This window comes from Megascapheus bottae, chromosome 8 (assembly GCF_031878675.1).
Source record: "Megascapheus bottae isolate mThoBot1 chromosome 8, mThoBot2.hap1, whole genome shotgun sequence".
Lineage (NCBI taxonomy): Eukaryota > Metazoa > Chordata > Mammalia > Rodentia > Geomyidae > Megascapheus > Megascapheus bottae.
The window spans coordinates 31773441-31793214 of NC_143516.1; the positions used below are offsets into that span (position 1 = coordinate 31773441).

The following is a 19774-nucleotide window of genomic DNA, read 5'->3' on the forward strand; positions in this document are numbered from 1 at the left end:
AAATATACATTGGGCTACACATTTGACAATCTAACCTGTTAAATAATTCATGATTCCTTTTTGGAAAACAGTAATGAATTCTTTAAAATATTATAAAAATTCTAGTTAAGGAACTGGAAGATATATGAACACCAATTTTATCCATTTGGCCTACTGTTATTGTAGTGGGATTCTGAAGCTAAATTCTCCAAGGAATAATAAACATTGACTAATGGTAAATAGTATTTACCTTAACAACAATTCATTCTCATGCTTTATTGTAGACCATCTAGTACACATTGGGTATCTATTTTTTTTTTAAATTTTCTTCTTTACTTTCCTTCCTATCCTTCTACCTTCCTTCCTTTTCCTTCTTTCTTCCTTTCTTTAAGTCTATTGTACAAAATCTCATTGTGATGTTACCATACAAGCATATAACATAATGTACTTGGATCAAATTCATGTCTTTTATCACTTTTGTCACAATTTTAATTGTCTATATTTTCTATTTTCACACATGCATATAAACTATATTCACATCCCCTTTACCCTCTCCTTCTGCCCTTCCCCCTTCTTACTGCTTTCCCTCAAAACAAAAGGTCTCCTCCCTTTCTTTCAATCTTCACAACTTTTTTTAGTTACAAGTAGTCCCCAGCATTTCACAGAAGAAGAAATTAAGGCTGAGTGCTTACTCCAAGGGTGTCATAGCTAGTGTTAAAAATAGGTCTTCTAGTTCACTTCCCTGCATCGTTTTGTCTAAGTCTAAAAGCTGCTGCCAGAAATAAGTGGAGTTCTACTGGAAACATCACAGTTACTATAGCACAGTGAGGTAGAATTACTTAACAGTAATTTTCCATATTGAAAATATGGATAGTATCACTTACCTATGCTTTCCTTAATAGGAGCAAGCATACAATATGGAAATGATTCATAGCTTTAAAATATTCCCTCAGGAATAAAAAAGGGAAAAAATATTCCCTTGGTTTGATTCTTCCAAAAAAAGTATTATTGCTTAAGCTGAAAAGCTGTGGCATTTTCTTCTGCTTAAAAAAAAAGATTTTGGTTTTATACTTTTTTTACTTATTACTTTTGTACTTTTAATATTTAATAATGCTATTTAATATGATGTCAACTTAATTTTATTACTTTTATATTTCTTCCAGTCTAAGATATTCTATAGTATGGGAGAAAAGTTCTTATAAGCAGAATGTTTTTGTAATAGTTTTATTGAAGTACAGTTCAAACATCATAAAACCACTGAAAGTATACAATGCAACATAATAGTTATGTTTAAATAGTCACCACTCTTCCCACCCACCACACAAAGGAAAACATATTCTCTTAGCAGTGACCCTCCACTTTTTCATCACTTCATCTAAAGACTGTCTATAGAAGTACATATTCAAGACATTGCATACTAATACATCATGCCCTATCATGGTCTTCTGTGATTGGCATCTTTAATTTAGTATAGTACTTTCAAGACTTGTCCATGCTATAGGATGTGTCTGTATGGCATTCTATTCTTTCTTGCCGAATACTTTTTCACATATAGTTTATTTACTCATTCATCAATCGGTGGATATTTGTGTTGTACCACTTGGCTATTATGAATGATGATAATGTGAGCTTCTCAGGACTAATTTACATATACATTCTCTCCTATCCCCCCCCCCGTTTTAGATATATCTCTATAAGTAGAAATTTTAGATCATATGGTAACTCACATTTATTCTTTGAGGAACTGCTTTCCAAAGCAGCTGCACCATTTTACATTTCTTCCAACAGTGAATTAGGTGAAAAACACTTTCAAAGGAGTAAAATACTGATACTACACATATTTAGTAAATTGTCCCTAATGGAACAGTATATCTTGTTGGTAACTGCAGAGTTTCACAAGCTTAAACTCCTTTACTTCCTTCCACAAATTCTACAAACATCTATTTCAAAAAATAAATTAGCTCTAGGATTATTTATTATTTTTTATACTGTCTGTTTAATTTTAGGCACAATGTTACTTTTTTTTTTTTTTTGTGGGTCACGGGGCTTGAACTCAGCCTGAGTGCTGGCCTTGAGCTCTTCAGCTCAAGACTACCGCCCTACCCCTGGGCCAGGACATTGTCCCTAAGCTCTTCAGCTCAAGGCTACAGCCCTATCCTTGAGCCAAGCCCCACCTCCCACAGTCTAGAGGTTAACTGGAGATAAGAGTTTCAGGTCCTTTTGTGCCTGGGCTAGCTTTGAACCGCGATCCTCATATTTCAGCCTCCTGAGTAGTTAGGATTACAGGAGTGAGCCACCATGCCCTGCTAATGTTACTTTCTTGATCAAGACTGGATTTTAATATTTAGAATGTTACACGGAGGGGATTTGATTTTTTCCTGTCATTTTTCATTTGATTTTTTAAAATTTTCATTACTGATAAAGATATGATAACATCATAATAGTAGATACTATTAAAATATTTAATGTTTGGAGGAATAATAATGTCAGAGAATGTTCAGAAATTGTTTCTAATTTAAGAGCCAGATTCAGCCTCTCAAATATATCACATTTGAAGCTGAGGAATTTATATAAACTGTATACAAGACATTGTCATTTCTAGCCAATTAAATCTAATCTCATTCCTATAGTTCAGACCAGTCTTGAGTATAGCAAATGAACAGACCATCATCCAAACATTTTGCAGACATAATTTGTTCTGGTAAGTCTCTTCAACACACAGATATTCTACCTCTGTCTTTTAGTGAATCTTTATATTATAAGGGAGTATTCTAAATGAACTTGAAAAATAAGTACAATAGATGAAGAACCATAAGTGAATTCCTGTCCATCTACAGAGACCTAGGACTAAGACAAAATTAGGTCCTCAAGATAAGGAACACATCACAGGTGGTACAGTGCATCACAGTGCATTTATTTTGCCATAAAATCAAAAAGCCAAGAGATGTCCTGCCATTATTATAGCTTCTCCGAAATAGGAACAAGCACATGTGATTTTATTTCACTCTACTTCATGAAAAAAATCTCAATGTAGGGAGAATAATATCATATATATATATATATACACACACACGTATATATCTGAGTTTGTTTTGTCTGGAAAAGCATCTGATTGTTTATAAGACAGAATGGAGAGAAAAAGTATTTCCTAAAGAAAAAGCTATTTCCTTTAAAAGTATACCTAATATATTTTAGAAGAAAAACTAAAGGAGGAAAATTGTATCTTTCTCTGTTCATAGAAAAAAGTTTCTTTCTTTGATTCATTCTATTGCAATAGCATATTCTCAAGTAATAAAATCCGAACATTTTATATACACAGGGCCACAGGGGTGGCCATTTGAATTTTCTGTACAGCTTTTTGACCCATGCTCTTGATTTCTTAAATCTTCAAACAGTGAGCCTTAATGTCATTCTCACTCTGAGACTTTGCCATTCACATTAAGAACTGTTAGGCTGCTTAATTGGGAAACTTTTCGGTCTGATATAGTGGGAAGAACCAGTGTAGAACCTCACCCTACTAAACCTGAGCTGTTCCAACCTGCCAATTCCCTGTCCTCTAGTAGATATTACTCAGATGACAGAAGTTGAAAAGTGAAAACTATTACATAGTCCTCTCTCTCTCTCTCTCTCTCTCTCTCTCTCTCTCTCTCTCTCTCTCTCTCTCTCTCTCTCTCCCCCTCCCCCCCTCCCTTCCTCTCTCTCTCTCTCTCCCTCTCTTTTCAGCACTTTTCTGGGTCTTCTTTAAGAATCCTATAGAGACTATTTTTTCACCACTCCCTGAACAACTTTACTTTAGCAGGATTTAAATTGTTTGAGTGTGAGAAGCACAAGTTATACCATTTAGTCTAAGAATCACAACAATGTTGCAAGTGAACAATGAGAATCATAAAAGAGGATGGGTGATTTTTGTCAATCATGACTACACAGCCAAGGGCAAGTATGTCCAAGATAATCAAACTTGCTCAGATGCCTTGGGACAACCACTTCCGGGCTATGTCCTTCCATCCTTTAATTGTATTTTTTAAAAAGAAAAACACGAAGCAATTTGCAATAATAAGTCATAAGCAAGCCACTAGCGATGTTCCTCAAAGAAAAGAAAAGGCTACACGGTGAAGGAAAACTATAACACAGTGACCATGAAAGCTGATCATAGAAACTTTCTGAAACTGTCATCTTACCTCTTCCAAATAAAATTTTGTCTTCAACTCCAACCTCTCAGATAAATAAAATGCTTTCTAGTCAACTGTGATTTTGATTACTAACATTATAGCGTTTTCCCAATCTTTGAGACAAGCAAGTAAAAGAAACCAGTTATAACCCTGTTTGTATGCGCAAAAAGTTCTGAAAAGCCAACTCACAAATACTTATGGAATACAATGCTATAAGTTGAAGATTGCTGATAATTTGTAAAATGAATAGTCAGTACAAAACTTTATCTTCCCACAGGACCCTGGCAGAGACAAAGGGAACAGGAGCATTCAGACCTATTGTGTCCCTTTTCCTCCCAAAATGTGACCTGAGTTTTAGGAAAATAATCTGCTGCTCTTCTAGCACTTCCAAAGTAAACTGAAGAGAGGTAAAAAAATAAGGAGGACATTGACAGGATTGTAGACTCCAACTTGAGTCCTAACCTCACTGGTAGCAGCTTTTAAAACTTCAGTTGAGCAGGGTCATGCTGCAATCCTAGCTAATCAGGAGATTGACATCTGAGAATAGCAGTTCAAAGCTAGACCGGGCACTAAAGACTGTGATAACCTTATTATCTCCAATTAACCACTAGAAAACCAGAAGTGGTGCTGTTGCTCAGCCTTCAGCTGAAGAGCGCAGGGACAGCACCCAGGCCCAGAGTTCAAGCCTGACGACCAACTAAAAAAAACAAACAAACAAACTTCAGTTGATCTTATCTAAACTCTGTATAAATTTCAGTTGCTCACTGAAGTATTGAAATTTAAAGATTAATGTTCACATTCATTTTCTGCATATTACATCTTATTTTCATCGTTAATTATGTGGCATTGAGATTTGAACTCAAGGCCTTGTACCACTCATCCAAGTCTGCACATTACAATGTTTAAAACTGAAGCAAAAATGTATTCTTACCTAGCATGTGACAGTAACTAAATGTTCTAGCTACATGCCAGTAGTTCACTCCTAGTAACTGTAGCTACTCAGGAGGTTGAGATCTGAGGATTGTGGTTTGAAGTCAGACTAGGCAAGTAAGTTCATGATACTCTTATCTCCATTAAAAAGCAAAATCTAGAAATGGAAGTTGTGGCTCAAGTGGTAGAATGCTAGCCTTAACCATCAAAGCTCAGGCCTAGCCCCCAGGCCCTGAGTTAATCTCCAATCCCCAGTACCAGTACAACAATAAAAAAAAAATCAATAGGAAGCTATTTATCAGAAAGCTAACTTTTTAGAAAATTTCAGTGATTATGTATTTTATTTCTTTAACAGAATTACTGCTTATTTTTAAACCATAAAACAAAAATCTGTAAAAAATCTTCACAAAAAGTACTTTTAGAAACTGCCTAGGAAATGTTTTTGTGCTCTAATTTTTGACACCTTATTATTTTTACAGAATTAATTCACTAGTTTTTAATGAAATTTTGCTATTTTCCCTTTGTAACCCTGCTCAAAACTGTTATGTCATTTTAAACATGTATATGCAGAAGTTAAACATATCCACTGTTGGGCTGGGAGTTTGGCCTAGTGGTTAAAGTGCTTGCCTAGCATGCATGAAGACCCGGGTTCGATTCCTCGGTACCACATACATAGAAAAAAAGCCGGAAGTGGTGCTGAGGCTTAAGTGGTAGAGCTCTAGCCTTGAGAAAGTCCAAGGACAGTGCTCAGGCCCTGAGCTCAAGCCCAGGACTGGCAAAAAAAAAAAAAAAAAAAAAAACCATACATATCCACTGTTAAGCATTTAGAAAAAAGTGATATCCAAGCAACCAAATAAATTGAATATTTCATTTCACTTTTGGAATGCAACTATATATATATATTTATATATACACACATATATACACATATACACATTCAACCATATAGATATGTACACACACACACACACACATATATATATAAATATATATATATATTTGCCAGTCGGGTATGGAACTCAGGTCCTTGGACTTTCTCAAGGCTAGAGCTCTACCATTTGAGCCATAGCTCCATCTGACTTTTTCTATATATGGGGTACCAAGGAATTGAACCCAGGTCTTGGTGCATGCTAGGCAAGCACGATACCACTAGGCCATAATCCCAGCCCCTACGACCATCTTTTTTTAATGACTTCATGCTAAAGATTTTGTGGAGACAAAAATACCAATAAAATCCTGGGTGCGTGGCTTACTCCTGTAATCCTAGCTACTCAGGAGGCTGAGATCTGAGGATTGTGGTTTAAATCCAACCCTGGTACTAAAGTCCATGAGACTGATCTCCAGTTAACCACCAGAAAACTGGAACTGGTAGCTGTGGCTCAAAGTGGTGGAGTACTAACCTTGAGTTGAATTGCTCAGGGGCAGTGCCCAAGCCCAGAGTTCAAGCCCCATGACTGACCAAGAAAAAAAAAATCTATAAATTATCAGAGAAATAAGTATTGGAAAAAGGTCATTGGGGTAACAATTACAAATAACTTGCAAAATGTGCAATATTTCAGAAGCACTGTCTGACTTAGGGAGACAAGAAGAGAGATTAAGAAAATTAATATTACCAAGTTCAACTTTACATTACAATGTTCATCATGAAAAAGTAACGCTTTTATCACAATTATTGTATTCATGAATGCTTCTTCAGGTAGATAAGCCTGAGAGTCTGGACTGGAAAGATAGAGTTAAGATTTTATAATTTATGAAAACCAAAATCATGTACCTTTATTTTTTAAAGGTTATCTCACGGGCCAGGGCCAGGAGTTTGGCCTAGTGGTAGAGTGCTTGCCTTGCATGAACGAAGACCCAGGTTCAACTCCTCTGTATCACATACATACAAAAAGCCAGAAGTGGTCCTGAGGCTCAAATGGTAAAGCTCTAGCCTTGAGAAAGTTCACAGTCAGTGCTCAGGCCCTGAGCTCAAGTGCAGGACCAGCCAAAAAAAAAAAAATTATCTCAGGGTAAAATATGTTTTTCTAACAGTAATATGAAATGTTTAGTGGCACTCCATTGAAGTGTACAATAAAACCCAGTTTCACTTGCTTCTTGGTCTCACCTCCCCCTCATCATCCATACAGGGCTTTGTGTGTTTATCATAGAGAGATTCGCATAGTTAAGAAGGTTTGATAGATTTGTCTCTTAAAATTACTTCTCCATGATTTTAAATTTCTCTAGCTAAATATGGGCAGTCTCATAGCTCCCATTCAACCTCACATAGATAGGCATCCTTGAGTACGCATCTACAATCCTCACCAAAGCTAATTTCTTATAAAATAAATTGTTAAAACCAGGCATCATGCACAATACACTTTAATTTTATTACAACGAGGTAGTAAGAAAAGAATACTAAAATTAGCTTGATAAGGTGAACCCAATCAAAAAATACCATCTTTCTAAGAGATTTCAAAATAATACAGCAAAAGAGAAGTCACCATTAAATATACTTTGAGTATTTCCACTACAGGCAATAGCTTAAACGCTGAAACAGGTTTTGCAACAAACTTAAAGAATTAGGTTGTAACTTACCTTCATCACCAATTTAACATGTACTTTAAGTGGGTTATTTTTACGGTTCCAGAATACACAGTACTAGTAACTTTAAAAGTTTATAAAGTATTTCTGAGTCTATAATACTCCCATCTTTAAAATACATTTTAATTAAAAAATAATTTTAGAATGATTTACATTTTTAAAAAGTAATGGTTTAGTAATTGACTTCCTAGGTAATTAGCCCCGATTTGTATGTGATGGAGCGATTCAATTTTAAGAGCGCTGTTGGAAAAAAAAAAAAACTTTCACAGACTAAGCTGCACCCTACCAATGGAGTTCAAAACAGAATTTACCTTTCCGTCATTAAAAAAAAAAATCATTACTGTTTTCTTTTCATTCCTAAATTTATTACCCTGCTTGGATATACTGCACTCTTCTGGACATAGAATTTCATAGCAGGTTATCAGAAATAACCAGAAAACAGCCAGCTACATCTGACCATAATTCCCTAGTAACAAGAACTTTTTGGCTCCTTTTACCCAAAGCCCATACACCACACCTAATAAGGAAAGGCTGAAGTCTCAGTTTCCCACTTGGTGCGCTCTTTTCTCACACTGCCTAATACCTGGAAACAACCGGATCATCGTGAAGTCACCTGCCTACAAGGTTCCGGCCATTCCCTTTGACCCAGGGCAAGATGCAGAAAGTCCCAGTACAACCACGTTCCCGGAGCCCAGTGACAGGGAGAACAGGGCAAGCCACCACACAACTGCTCCCCCCCCCCCCCATGCCAAAGGCCGGTCAACGCTTGGCTCTCCGCAGAGTCCCGGGGATGGAGCAACAGGAGAAGGAAGAAACCATCTATCCCTCGTCCACCCCCCCCCCACTCCCCCGCCACCTCACTCCCCACCGGGTCTCCGAGTCCTTCCTGCCTCCGTGATCCGCGGGGGCCTGCCTGTCGATGTCATGAGAGGTGGAGCCAGTCTCCCTGGCATTCTTGGCGCTATCCTCTACCGTAAGCCTGCCGGGAACAAGCCTCTCCATTGGATCGCTGCAAGTAGTCGGCTCCAAGACTTTAATATCCAGAGTCCAATTTATTGCTTGAAGCTCGGTCAGCATTTTAAAAACAAAACAAACAAACAAAAAACACCAAAAAAAAAAAACCCTACCAACAAGTCTCTTCTTCTTTGAATGGAAAATTTCTCCAACTGCGACGAGGTAAATACGTTTCGGAAGCGCGTGTGTGTGTGTGGGGAAGGGGCAGGGGGGTGCCACAACTTCTTTTTTTTTTTTCTTGTGTTCTGAAGGGGTGGAGGGCCGGGGAGGCGTCGGTGCAGAGTGTCCAAGCTCTCCCCCGATTCATGGAAACCTCCGAGGAGCTCCCAAGATCTGGGGATCACGGATCATCCGTGATCTGGGGTTGTTCCTGAGCACCGGGGGGAGGGGGTGGATCCTGACATTGGGTTCAGGAAGAAAAAAAAAAGGTAAAAGTAACCGGAGAAAACGTGCGTTTCGGAAGGACCGGGTATCACGCGGTCCCGGCCTTCACCCGACCCTTCCCAGGAGGCTCCGACCGCGAGGCGCGCGGGTCCGAGACAGCCGGGTCAGCCCACTCCAGAGGTCCCCGAGGTCGGTCCGGGGTAAACTCCCCGACCCCGTCCGCTTCCCCTCTGCCCAGTGTCTCCGCCAAGGCATCACAGCCCCACTCACCGCGGCTTCTGCCCCGCCATGCCACGCAGCACCGCACCACGCGCCCGGGGACCCGCGACCTCCCTGCCCCGTCCCCCCCCCATCCCGGCGGCCAGGCCCCCGCGAGGCTGCGCTTCCCGTAAACTCCCCGCCCCGCGCGGCCCCCACCCCGCCTCGGCTCCACCCCCGCGGGACCCTGGGCGCTGAAACATTGGCCCGGCCGAGCTGTCACTCTCCGGATGCGTCACCGCCCCCGTTTCCGACCGCCCTGAGACCGGCAGTGCTATTAGAGCTCGCGGGGCCGCTGAGGAGGTTATTGTGCCATCCGGCTCGCCACCGCTGCCTACTCGCCCGCGGGTCGGCGCGCTCGCCCACCTGAGCCGCGGTCGGGGGGCTGCGGGGCCACGCGCGCTCAGCCGCCACCTGAAAGGGAGAGAGGCAGCGAAGGGGAGGAGGGGTCCTCGGCTCGGAGATGGGGAACGGGCGAAGTTGACAAGCCCTCCACCCTCCCACCCGCGCCGCGCTCTTCCTGCCCCCGAGGTGCGCTGCCCTTCCCGGAGGTGTCCGCGCGCGGTCCTGGCCCGAGCGTGCGCGGGACACCCCGCCCCTCCCCGGGACTCGAAAACTTCGCCCCAAGTCCAACGTGGGCTCGGAGGGCGGTGCCGAGAGCCGGACTCCCGGACTCTCGGTGCCCGGGGCTGAGGCGGCGAGGGGCGGGCTGTCCCGGGGGCTCGCCCAGGCCATGGGAGGGCGGAGACCCGCTGGAAACTTTTATCATCCTCCTCGTCATTACGACGCGTGACTGTTTTTTTTTTTTCCTCTCCCGCAGGGGCCGCAGCCGGCTGTGTGTCGCGCGTGCCTGTGGGCCAAGAGAGCCACCACGGTGAGGAGGTCCGGAGGGGAGCTGTTTACCCCGGGAAGACCCGCAGCCCAGCCCAGCGGGTTGGGCGGCCTGGATGCGCAGGACCCGGCCCCGCAGCCGCTGACGCCCGGCGGCGGCGGCGAAGTTTGGCTGCTGAGCGGCTCGGCTCCGGGCCACTGGACAGCCGGCCACCCCGCGGCCGAGGCGGCGGGAGCGATGCCCGTCGGGGGCCTGTTGCCGCTGTTCAGCAGCCCCGGGGGCGGCGGCCTGGGCGGGGGGCTCGGGGGAGGCGGCGGCGGCAGGAAAGGGTCGGGCCCCGCCGCCTTCCGCCTGACGGAGAAGTTCGTGCTGCTGCTGGTGTTCAGCGCCTTCATCACGCTCTGCTTCGGGGCGATCTTCTTCCTGCCCGACTCCTCCAAGCTGCTCAGCGGGGTCCTGTTCCACTCCAGTCCTGCCTTGCCTCCCGCCGCCGACCGCAAGCCCGGGCCCGGGGCGCGCGCCGAGGACGCCGAGGAGGGGCGGATCTGGCACCGCGAGGAAGGCGCACCGGGGGACCCAGTGGTCTCCCTCCAGGACAACTTGGCCAGGATCCGCGAGAACCATGAGCGGGCTCTCAGGGAAGCCAAGGAGACCCTACAGAAGCTGCCCGAGGAGATCCAGAGAGACATCCTGCTGGAGAAGGAGAAGGTGGCCCAGGACCAGGACCAGCAGCGGGACCGGGAACAGTTCGGGGGGCTGCCAAAGGTGGACTTCCAGCCCCCCATAGGGGTGGAGAATAGGGAGCCCGCCGACGCCGCCATCTGTGAGAAGAGGGCAAAGATCAAAGAGGTGAGTGCGCCCTGCCAGGCTTCATACCTGTGGGTGCTGGTTTTCAGGGAGGAGAGTCACATCTGTGAAACTGCTTCAAGACCACAACCTCCTTGTAATGCAGGAAAGACGGAGGTGCCCCTCTCCCACCAGGTACTATGCCAGCTTCCCCACCCCCCTCTTTTCCCCCATCAGTATAGATGTGGCTAATGAAGATCCGAGGGTGAAACCCCTTGTCTTTAACTTCAAGGGCTTAAAAACCATATGTGATAGGTGTGAATACACGAAGAGGTAATACACTAGCCCCTTTCACTGGCTGCTGCAGGGTTAAATGGTTCCTGAGAGCAGTAACAAGGAAGGGACTCAACAAGCTCCACCCCCCCTCACCCCCCAAACTCTTGGGGTGGCTTAAAAACGAAGCTGTATTGTGAACACAAACATCAATCATGCATGATGTAAAGGTTCTATCAGCAAGCCTGTGAACCCAGCGTTCAGTCATGTGGCCCCATTCTGCCAGGTGTTATTGTGAGTGTACTTATAAACTGTGAAGGTGAAACTTGAGAACTTCCCATCATAAGACGGATACTATGATTTTTTTTAAATGAAGATTCTTTTTTTTTTTTTTGAAATCTCGTATTTCTAGTGCAATCAGAAAGAGGGTATTCCTGTGCAGCAACAGGTTTGCCTTCACAGCAGGACGATAACAAAGTTAATCTAGGGCAAACATGGACTTTGATAAGTCCTCTGTAATTTCTTTCTGGTTATTTTCAGTAATACTTGTAACATGTGATTAGTTCATGACCAGCTTAGAACTGAAAGGGACCTTGAAAATCCTTTTCGGCTGTCATTTCAAATATGAAAGTTAAAGGGCCTTGCACTCCAGAGCAAGTTAGGGATCTTGAACCAGGAAGCCTGGCTTTCCCCCAGTCACCTGTCAGCTGGCTGTCTGTGGACATACCTCCTTCCAGGGCTGCTCCCCAGTGTGAAACTGTGCCAGCCTGGGTTTTACCCAGAATCTCGAGCTGTAGGAATTTTATTAAAAGCATGTTGTTCCAAATCTGATTCCATTTTCTAAAATACATTATGAATAGAAATAATGTTTTTTTAGCTACTTTTAAAAGTAATTACACTGAGTCTGATATTTTTGTTTTGCTATCCGGGTCAGTAAGCTGGAAAGGACGCATCCAGATCAGATTTGCAGGGAATAAACAGAACATTGAGGCTACCCGGAGGTACTTAGCTTACGTGGCTGCAGTATGGATTGTCACGTGATTTGTAACTTTAACATAAGGCCAGATGGATTTAGTTTTTGCTGTAATGCGTGCATGTTGGCTTTCTTCCACATACCCTAGGAAGATATCTTCATCTTCAGCTATACAGCTTCCTTTAATGGTCCTTTAGCCTTTCTGCTTCCTTGAGACTATTCCTGAAGCATAGAACTCTCCCAGACTTGGAGGGGGAAAAGACAGGGAGGAGGGTGGGAAGGGGTTTGGGTTCCACTCTTGTGAACTTCTCACTAGTAGTTTCCTTTCTCAATGAAATCTTGTCAGCACTACCAGATCTGGAGGATTGAACCAAACTGCATTTCTTTCCAAATATCCTTCCATACTCACTTTAGGCTCATTATCCAACCTAGAAATTAAGCATAACTAATCTAGACCTACCAATGTTTCCTTTAAATTTGAACAGTGTAATTGTTCAAAGCATGTCTTTCAATTTGTATAGGCTGCTGGGTAGTGCAAACTGCACTTGTTTGAGAGAGATTTTGAACCCTGAAGATGCACGGATGTTACAAAGCTTCTGACAGTGACCATTAATGATTTAAAGTGCACTAAGAACAGAAGCAGCAAGGCAGTGGAAGTCCATTCAGGACATTAACAGTGTGCATGTCCATCCTTATTAGATCCACCTTATCTGTGTCTCTGAATCAAAAGAATTTAATTTACCGTGCAAAGGAAATTTATGTAGCCTCTGATACAAGTGTATTGCCAACATCTTAGCCTTTACATGTTTTGCAACTTCTCAGTGTTGCAGAAAGTGGTGGAACTAAAATGTGTCTTTTAGAAAATTCAGTGTTATTGTGAGTACCCAAAAGAGCCAGCATAATTAGCTTCAGTAGTTAAGCAGGGGCCTGTGGGAAGAAATGGGTTATGATTTCTGTCAATTCAAGCAGACAGTTCTTTGTAAACCAAAGGAAGTAACTTATACTTTGCTGACAGATGAGGCATTTGGTTTTTCTTAGAAAGAGTGGTTGCCCATTGTGAATAAAGCATCTACTATAGCTTCATGCACATATTCATCTTCAGGTGTCACAATGGGTTCCTTGCTGTGGACCAAGGATCTTAACCTGGGTTTCGTTAGTTCGTGTGTGTGTATTTTCTAGCGCTCTTTATTCTAAAGTTATTTTATTGTAAAGGTGACATACAGTTATGTCAGTAATATGGTCGTGAGTACATTTCTTCTTGAACAGTGTTATCCCCTCCCTCATTTCTCCTATTTCCCCCACACACTCCCTCACCCCCCCAAGTTGTAAAGTTCATTTCCAATATCATATCTAGTGAGTACCACTGTCCTACCATTTCTGTGATTTCCCTTCCCTTTCCCAAATCAGATAAGCATATATACAAGACAAAGGGTACAGAAAACAGAAGCCATGACAACAGGGAATAAACCAAAGGAACAGAAAGAAAAAAGAAGTAACTGCATACAGGACACACACGCACCCCTCTTGTTTCCATTTCTTGGAGATCATTTTGATAAGCATCATTTTATATAGTTATATGCACAAAGCTATTGAGCTATTTTGATCCTCTACTAAAAGTATCCTGGACATATTATAGTTATCACAAATGAAGGAAACCATACATCCTATGTTTCTTTGGGTCTGGCTTGCTTCACTTAATACAATTTTCTTTACCATACCTGAAGGCACCAATATGTTTATAGTTAAAATTTAAAATATAAAGAGGACTTCAAACTTTTGTTTTATAACTTTGGTTCAAAAACACTTAATACTGTTTTTCATAATGCTGATGTAATTATTCGTGTTGTTGGTGCTGTAGTATATTTGTAATAAATTTGTGTCTTCGGGAGATAGTCTGTTAATTAGAATAGGACATTGCCTGAAGTCCTTCACAAAAAGGTACTGTAATTTCCACTACAAATTTGATGGATGGTAAATCTTGGATATAAAATTTCCTCACTCTGCTATTGTAGAAATACTATAAATACATTTAGTTTGTAATTCCCCAGAAATTTATAAAACAAAGTTCATGTTTATTTCCATGAATTTGATCTTGAAATTATACTAAAGTTGTCCTTAGCTTAAAAAAAAACTGTTAGGATAATGAAGGACAGAAGTTAAAATAGCACCATAGAATTCCTAGAAAAGTCATTCCTTTCCTCTGTGCTTCTTTAAAAAGTTAAATAGTGGCTAGGAGTGTGGCCTACTGTATGCAGGAAGATCTGGATTCCATTTCTTAGTACCTCATAAACAGAAAAATCCAGAAGTGGTACTGTGGCTCAAGTGACAGAGCTCTAGCCTTGAGCAAAAGTACTCAGGACTGTGTCCAGGCCCTGAGTTCAAGCCACAGGACTGTCAAAAAAAAAAAAAAAGTAGTTTTGTTTGTTTGTTTGTTTGTTTTTAAAGTGGGTGTAGTGAACACACTGGGTCTGCCATGTCCTTTAGTATTAGAGCCCTAATCCAATTTAGAAGATACACATGTTTTGCCCATTTCCTGGAAATATGGCAAATTCTGATTAATCCAGGCTGAATTCATGTTGACCCTTCTCAGTTCCCACTGACATGAGAAGAGGTGGCCATTGTGGAGGCTGTCAGCTTTGTCTTTGTCCTGTCAGGTCTTAGGACCTTTTCGGCTTGTGGAGTCACATATGTCCTTCTAAGTTTCTCAAAAGAAGATTTTGGTTTTAAAAAAAAAGTTTCCCAGGCCTGGAGCTTGAACTCAGGGCGGGGCACTGTCCTTGAACTTTTGTGCTGAAATCTAGTGCTCTACCACTTGAGCCTCAGCTCCATAATGCCACTTCCAGCTTTTTGCTGGTTCTTTGGAGGTCAGAGGCTCATGGATTTTCTTGCCCGTGATGGCTTTGAACTGCCTTCCTCAGACTTCAGCCTCCTGAGTAGCTAGGGTTGGTATGAGCCATTGGTGCCCAGCTACATTTTTATTTCAGACTTATTTGTGATAATCATAGATTTAAAGAAAGATTCCATATTGATGACGAATGGTTAAAATATATTTTATTACAATTTACACTAGCTCTAATTAATATTAATGGTTTACTCTTCTGGTAGAGGTCAGGCTGGGGGTGCGGGGGAGGTTGTTGTAATCCACCTTGACAGACCAAAGGAAACAGATTACCGATATGGGTAGTTCTGTTGTAGAAAATAGTATTTACGGACTTATAAAAGCAACAACTGGAAGTTTTGGCTTAAGAAGCTGGAACTCCTTCAGATTGGTTGTTTCCCCTGCTCTGCTGTGAATCACTGTGTTCACAGTGCTCAGGGCAGACTTCTCACTGGGGGCTCAGGGGCCTCCCTTAGAGCAGGAAGACTGTGAAGTGTTTGTAAAGGGTTTTCTTCAACACACAGATGAGTATATTACCTATGTACTACTTATTTCATAAGCTGTGGTGGTATATTCGTTTACTAAAGTGAGTTTTAAGTCTGTGTCTCAAGGCAGAGGAAAGGAATATTAAGAGCAGTGTGGAAGATGAAGACATAAGTGGGTGGTGTAGAGTAGAGTTGCACGGGAGTCAGCTAAGACCCCCATCCCCGTGGTGTGCCTTTGAAATTCTTTGTACCCTATTTTATAGACATGTATGTTTTTGTCATAGATGAGTTTTATTTTTTCAGAAGAGGAGCCATATCCAGATGCTAGTAGCTCATACCTGTACTCCTCAGTACTCAGAAGACTGAAATCTGAGAATTGCTATTTAGAACAAGTCCTTGATAATTCTTATCTCCAGTTAACCAGCCCCCACAAAGCTGAAGTGGAGTAGTGGCTCAAATTGTAAAGTGCCAGCATTGAGCAAAAAAGCTGAGGGACAATATTCAGTCCTTCATTTCAAGTCCCCTAGGTCTGACAGGAAAGGTGGAGGGGGCAGGGAGGAGAGAAAACGAAGAAAGAAGAAAAGAGCAGTCACTATGGGCTCCCAAGATCCGGTGACATGACTGGTAAAATGGCTTAAGTAGATAAAAATGAAAAGCAACCAATGTCTTGGAGTTCAAATGAAGGTACTCTTTCTTTGGGGAAAATAAGTTCTGAATTTACCCTCAGTGTTCTTAGTCTAGTACCTCACTTGGGATTTAGTCACTCAACCACATATAACACAGCTTATTCAGTGTGCAGTAAAGACAACCAAGACACTAAAAACATTTGTCTGGAAATCACCTCACCAGTTAGTATGAGAGCTGGGTTGAAAGCAGAAGTCCCATCCGTGAATGACCCTCATACTCAACTTGCCTCCTACATAAAATTGCAAAGCATATTAATCGAAAGTTCATGTTCCTTATTGACAAGCCCTAATGTAAGATGAGTACAAAACATATGTGATGTAATTCTCAATTGTTACACATTGAACCTCATGTTGGTTTTTAAATTAATTGTGATTAGTTTTTAAAACTCTCTCTACTGGCACGATTTAGCAAGCTACTTATTTTTTAAAACCACCCAGGGAAAGTTTGATGTGACTTTTTTTTTTCTCTTATGAAGATCTCTGCAGGAAATAGAGACATTTGTAATCATCAATTGCACATTCTTTATGAAGAAAAGTGGGTAAAAGGAAAAGGGAAATATAAAATGGCTTCTGTGCCTGGAGAAGAAAGTATAATAATTTGGAAGAGTTCTTTCAAGGTATAAACATTATGTCCTCTTCTATCACTGTATTGTGGAGAAATGGAAGAATTAACCACTGTTTTTTTGTGACTACATACCCTTAAAAATCACACAATGAGCCATGCTCTTCACTCCAGTAGGTCCTGGGGAGTTTTAAGTTTCCTTGTCAGTCTCTGTCCCATCCATTTGGAGCAAAATTAGCTGGGTGTGAATCTGTCCTCCCTGAGCACTATCTCTGTGGCCTTCCATATATTGCTTAATCTCTCAGAGCTTCAGTTTTCTCAGATGTAAAATATTGCCCACAGTGTCAGTTCCTACATGTTAAGGCATTTAGAAAGGCTTCAGGCATTCAGTGGTTATACATAAAATACTATTTGTCTTATGTGTTTCTGGTCACTACCTAGACACCAAGCATAGAGTACATTGTTCCTATACTGTTTGATAACCCAGGGAAGTGCATAATGAAGTCTGTCAAAAGGCATTTATAAAAATAGATAAAATTCTATTTTGATGCTTACAGAGAAGCATTTATAGTTCATCAGCATGAGCTCTGTAGATAGCTATTGTTTTTATTGTGCTTCAATTAAGGATGGTTTTCTTAGATTTTTACCAAATTGGCCCAAACCATAGCTGTCATTAAAATTATACATTTGGGCCGGGAGTTTGGCCTAGTGGTAGAGTGCTTGCCCATCATGCACGAAGACCTGGGTTCGACTCCTCGGTACCACATACTTAGAAAAAAGCTGGAAGTGGTGCTGAGGCTCAAGTGGTAGAGCTCTAGCTTTAAGAAAGTCCAAGGACAGTGCTCAGGCTCTGAGCTCAAGTCCAGGACTGGCAAAAAAAAAAATTATACATTTGACTGCATATACTTCTTTAGCTTCTTTACTTTAAAATATGTATGAAACAATTTGTTTTTTGACAGCCAAATGTTCTAGTTCCTGAAGTACCATCTTTGAGTAGTTATAGTCAAGTTATCTCTTTAAGCATTGAAATTCTTCCTCCCAAGTATGGAGGAAGGAGGGAGGAAAGGACTAGGTGTGGAAGATGAATTTTAACCTGTTTTTTCTTTGGAGGAATGTTTTTAAAAAGTGAGATGGTTTTTAGACTTGGTAAAACTTATAGAGTTAGTATATATTCTATAATCACATAACAGCCTACCACCTGATGGTCAGTGCTCATATTAAAATGTCATATTTTATAGCTCTTGGTATTGTTTTGAGAATTTTATGTTAAATTCAGATGCATTAGGATATCAGGACCAGAAGTACCTCCAAGACTCTTCAGACTGGTACTTACCTTACATATGAGGAATAAAGTATGACCCTGTGAGCTGTAGTTGTGCAACATACAACTGAAGGAACAGTGCTATATGCTGCATAGCACCCCCCATCTCTGATTGGCCTGTGATGATCTTGACTCTAATGGAATGTGCTTTGGAGACTGACTGGCTGAACCTACTCCACTTAGTTCTGAATAGCAAGCCAAGAGCCAGCAGCCCTCCTGAGAACATCCTCCTGCTGAGAATATCCTAGCTTGGGAAGGTATTGTCTATTAAAGCAAGACTGACAGAGTAGTTCACTAGGAAGCATGTGGTGTCTCTACCCCCACAGGGGCTTGATAAAGATTCCTGTGATCATTATGTACTTGAAAGAAAACCAAAGGAGATTAATGCTTAAGAGCATTTAGGAATCATGGCCCTCCTTTTGGTCAGGGGAACTGCACAGTTGCTTTAGGTATACATCAGAGAGCCCAGCCATCCTGCACAGAATCCAGACAGAGATGATAAAATTAAAGAGCACATGCAGCCTTTGCATTTACTTGAGTTTTGAAACCAGACTGAATGGCATTCTTGCCCCCACTTCCTCTCTTCCAGTGCATTTGTTTCTGTGGCTCATAAATTGCTCAAAAATCCTGGTGCTTGATTATTTGTTCTGCTTTTCCATCCTGCACACATGCACTCAGATGATAATGTACTAACTTCCTTTTGTATTTTAACATATGTCTATGTGGGTCTATTAGATTGTGACATCTTCAGGCCCTCCCTGAAGGGTGCTTAGTGCCAGAAGTTGGTGTGAGAAAGGGGGGCACAAGGATGAGAAGAAACGTAAGGACAGACAGTTGGCTCTGAGAGGGTGCCTGGCACATAGCAGTGTTGCATCACTGCCAGATACGTACATGCGCTAGGGTTTATGGAAAAGGATGTGGAAATAATTGTGAATTGCTGTGGTTGAGACATAAAATCAACACATCCAAAGACTAGGAGCTATTGATGGAATCTCCACATCTGCCTGATCTTTACTCATTAAATGGCCTTTTCCAGGACCCCTGAGACCACTTGATCCTCAGGGACACAAAGATCTCATACAGGAAGTGGCAATTCTACTTCCCTGTCCTATGTTTGGGAAATGGCTATCTGACCCCAGTTCCTCTTTCTTGGGAATTTATATGTAGACGCTACAAAAAAGGATGCACACTTTATGTCTATGTGCATACAACAGGACAAACTCATGAAATGACTAATGTAACACAGTGTGCACAATATCTCAGAATCTCATTTTCAGTTGCATGAAATTTCACCCTTTCATGGACATGTAGCTTCTTGAAGGCTGATGTGAAAAGTTTATCATTAAAGCTGCTTACATGTCTGTCATTCCTCCTACTCGGGAGGTAGTGACTGGAGGATCAGGGTTCAAGGTCAGCCTAGGCAATGTGGCTCAAGTGGTAGTGCACCGGTCTAATAATACTGAGATGCCAAATTCAAACCCCAGTATAGGCAAAGTAGAAAACAAAGGGTGCTCAGCTGATAAGATTGTACTTTGAGATTTGTGTTAGCAACGGAGAAAATAGATTAATAAAGAAGCTAGGATCTTCCATTGTTTTTATCTATTTATTGGTATTAATTTTTTAGTTGAACAAAGAGGTTTCAATTCTGCAAGTCAAGTCATAAA

The 19774-nt window shown here is 41.8% G+C and overlaps 1 protein-coding gene across 1 annotated transcript in view; it reads left to right on the plus strand.

Moving 5' to 3' along the window:
* Positions 1 to 8551: 8551 nt before the first annotated feature.
* Man1a1 (mannosidase alpha class 1A member 1) overlaps positions 8552 to 19774 on the plus strand; it is a 162669-nt gene continuing 151446 nt past the window's right edge. Inside the window, exons 1-2 of the mRNA XM_090338209.1 lie at positions 8552 to 8834; positions 10135 to 10995. Coding sequence (XP_090194335.1) covers positions 8808 to 8834; positions 10135 to 10995 — 888 coding nt within the window. The 5' untranslated portion in view covers positions 8552 to 8807. The remainder of the gene's footprint in view (positions 8835 to 10134; positions 10996 to 19774) is intronic.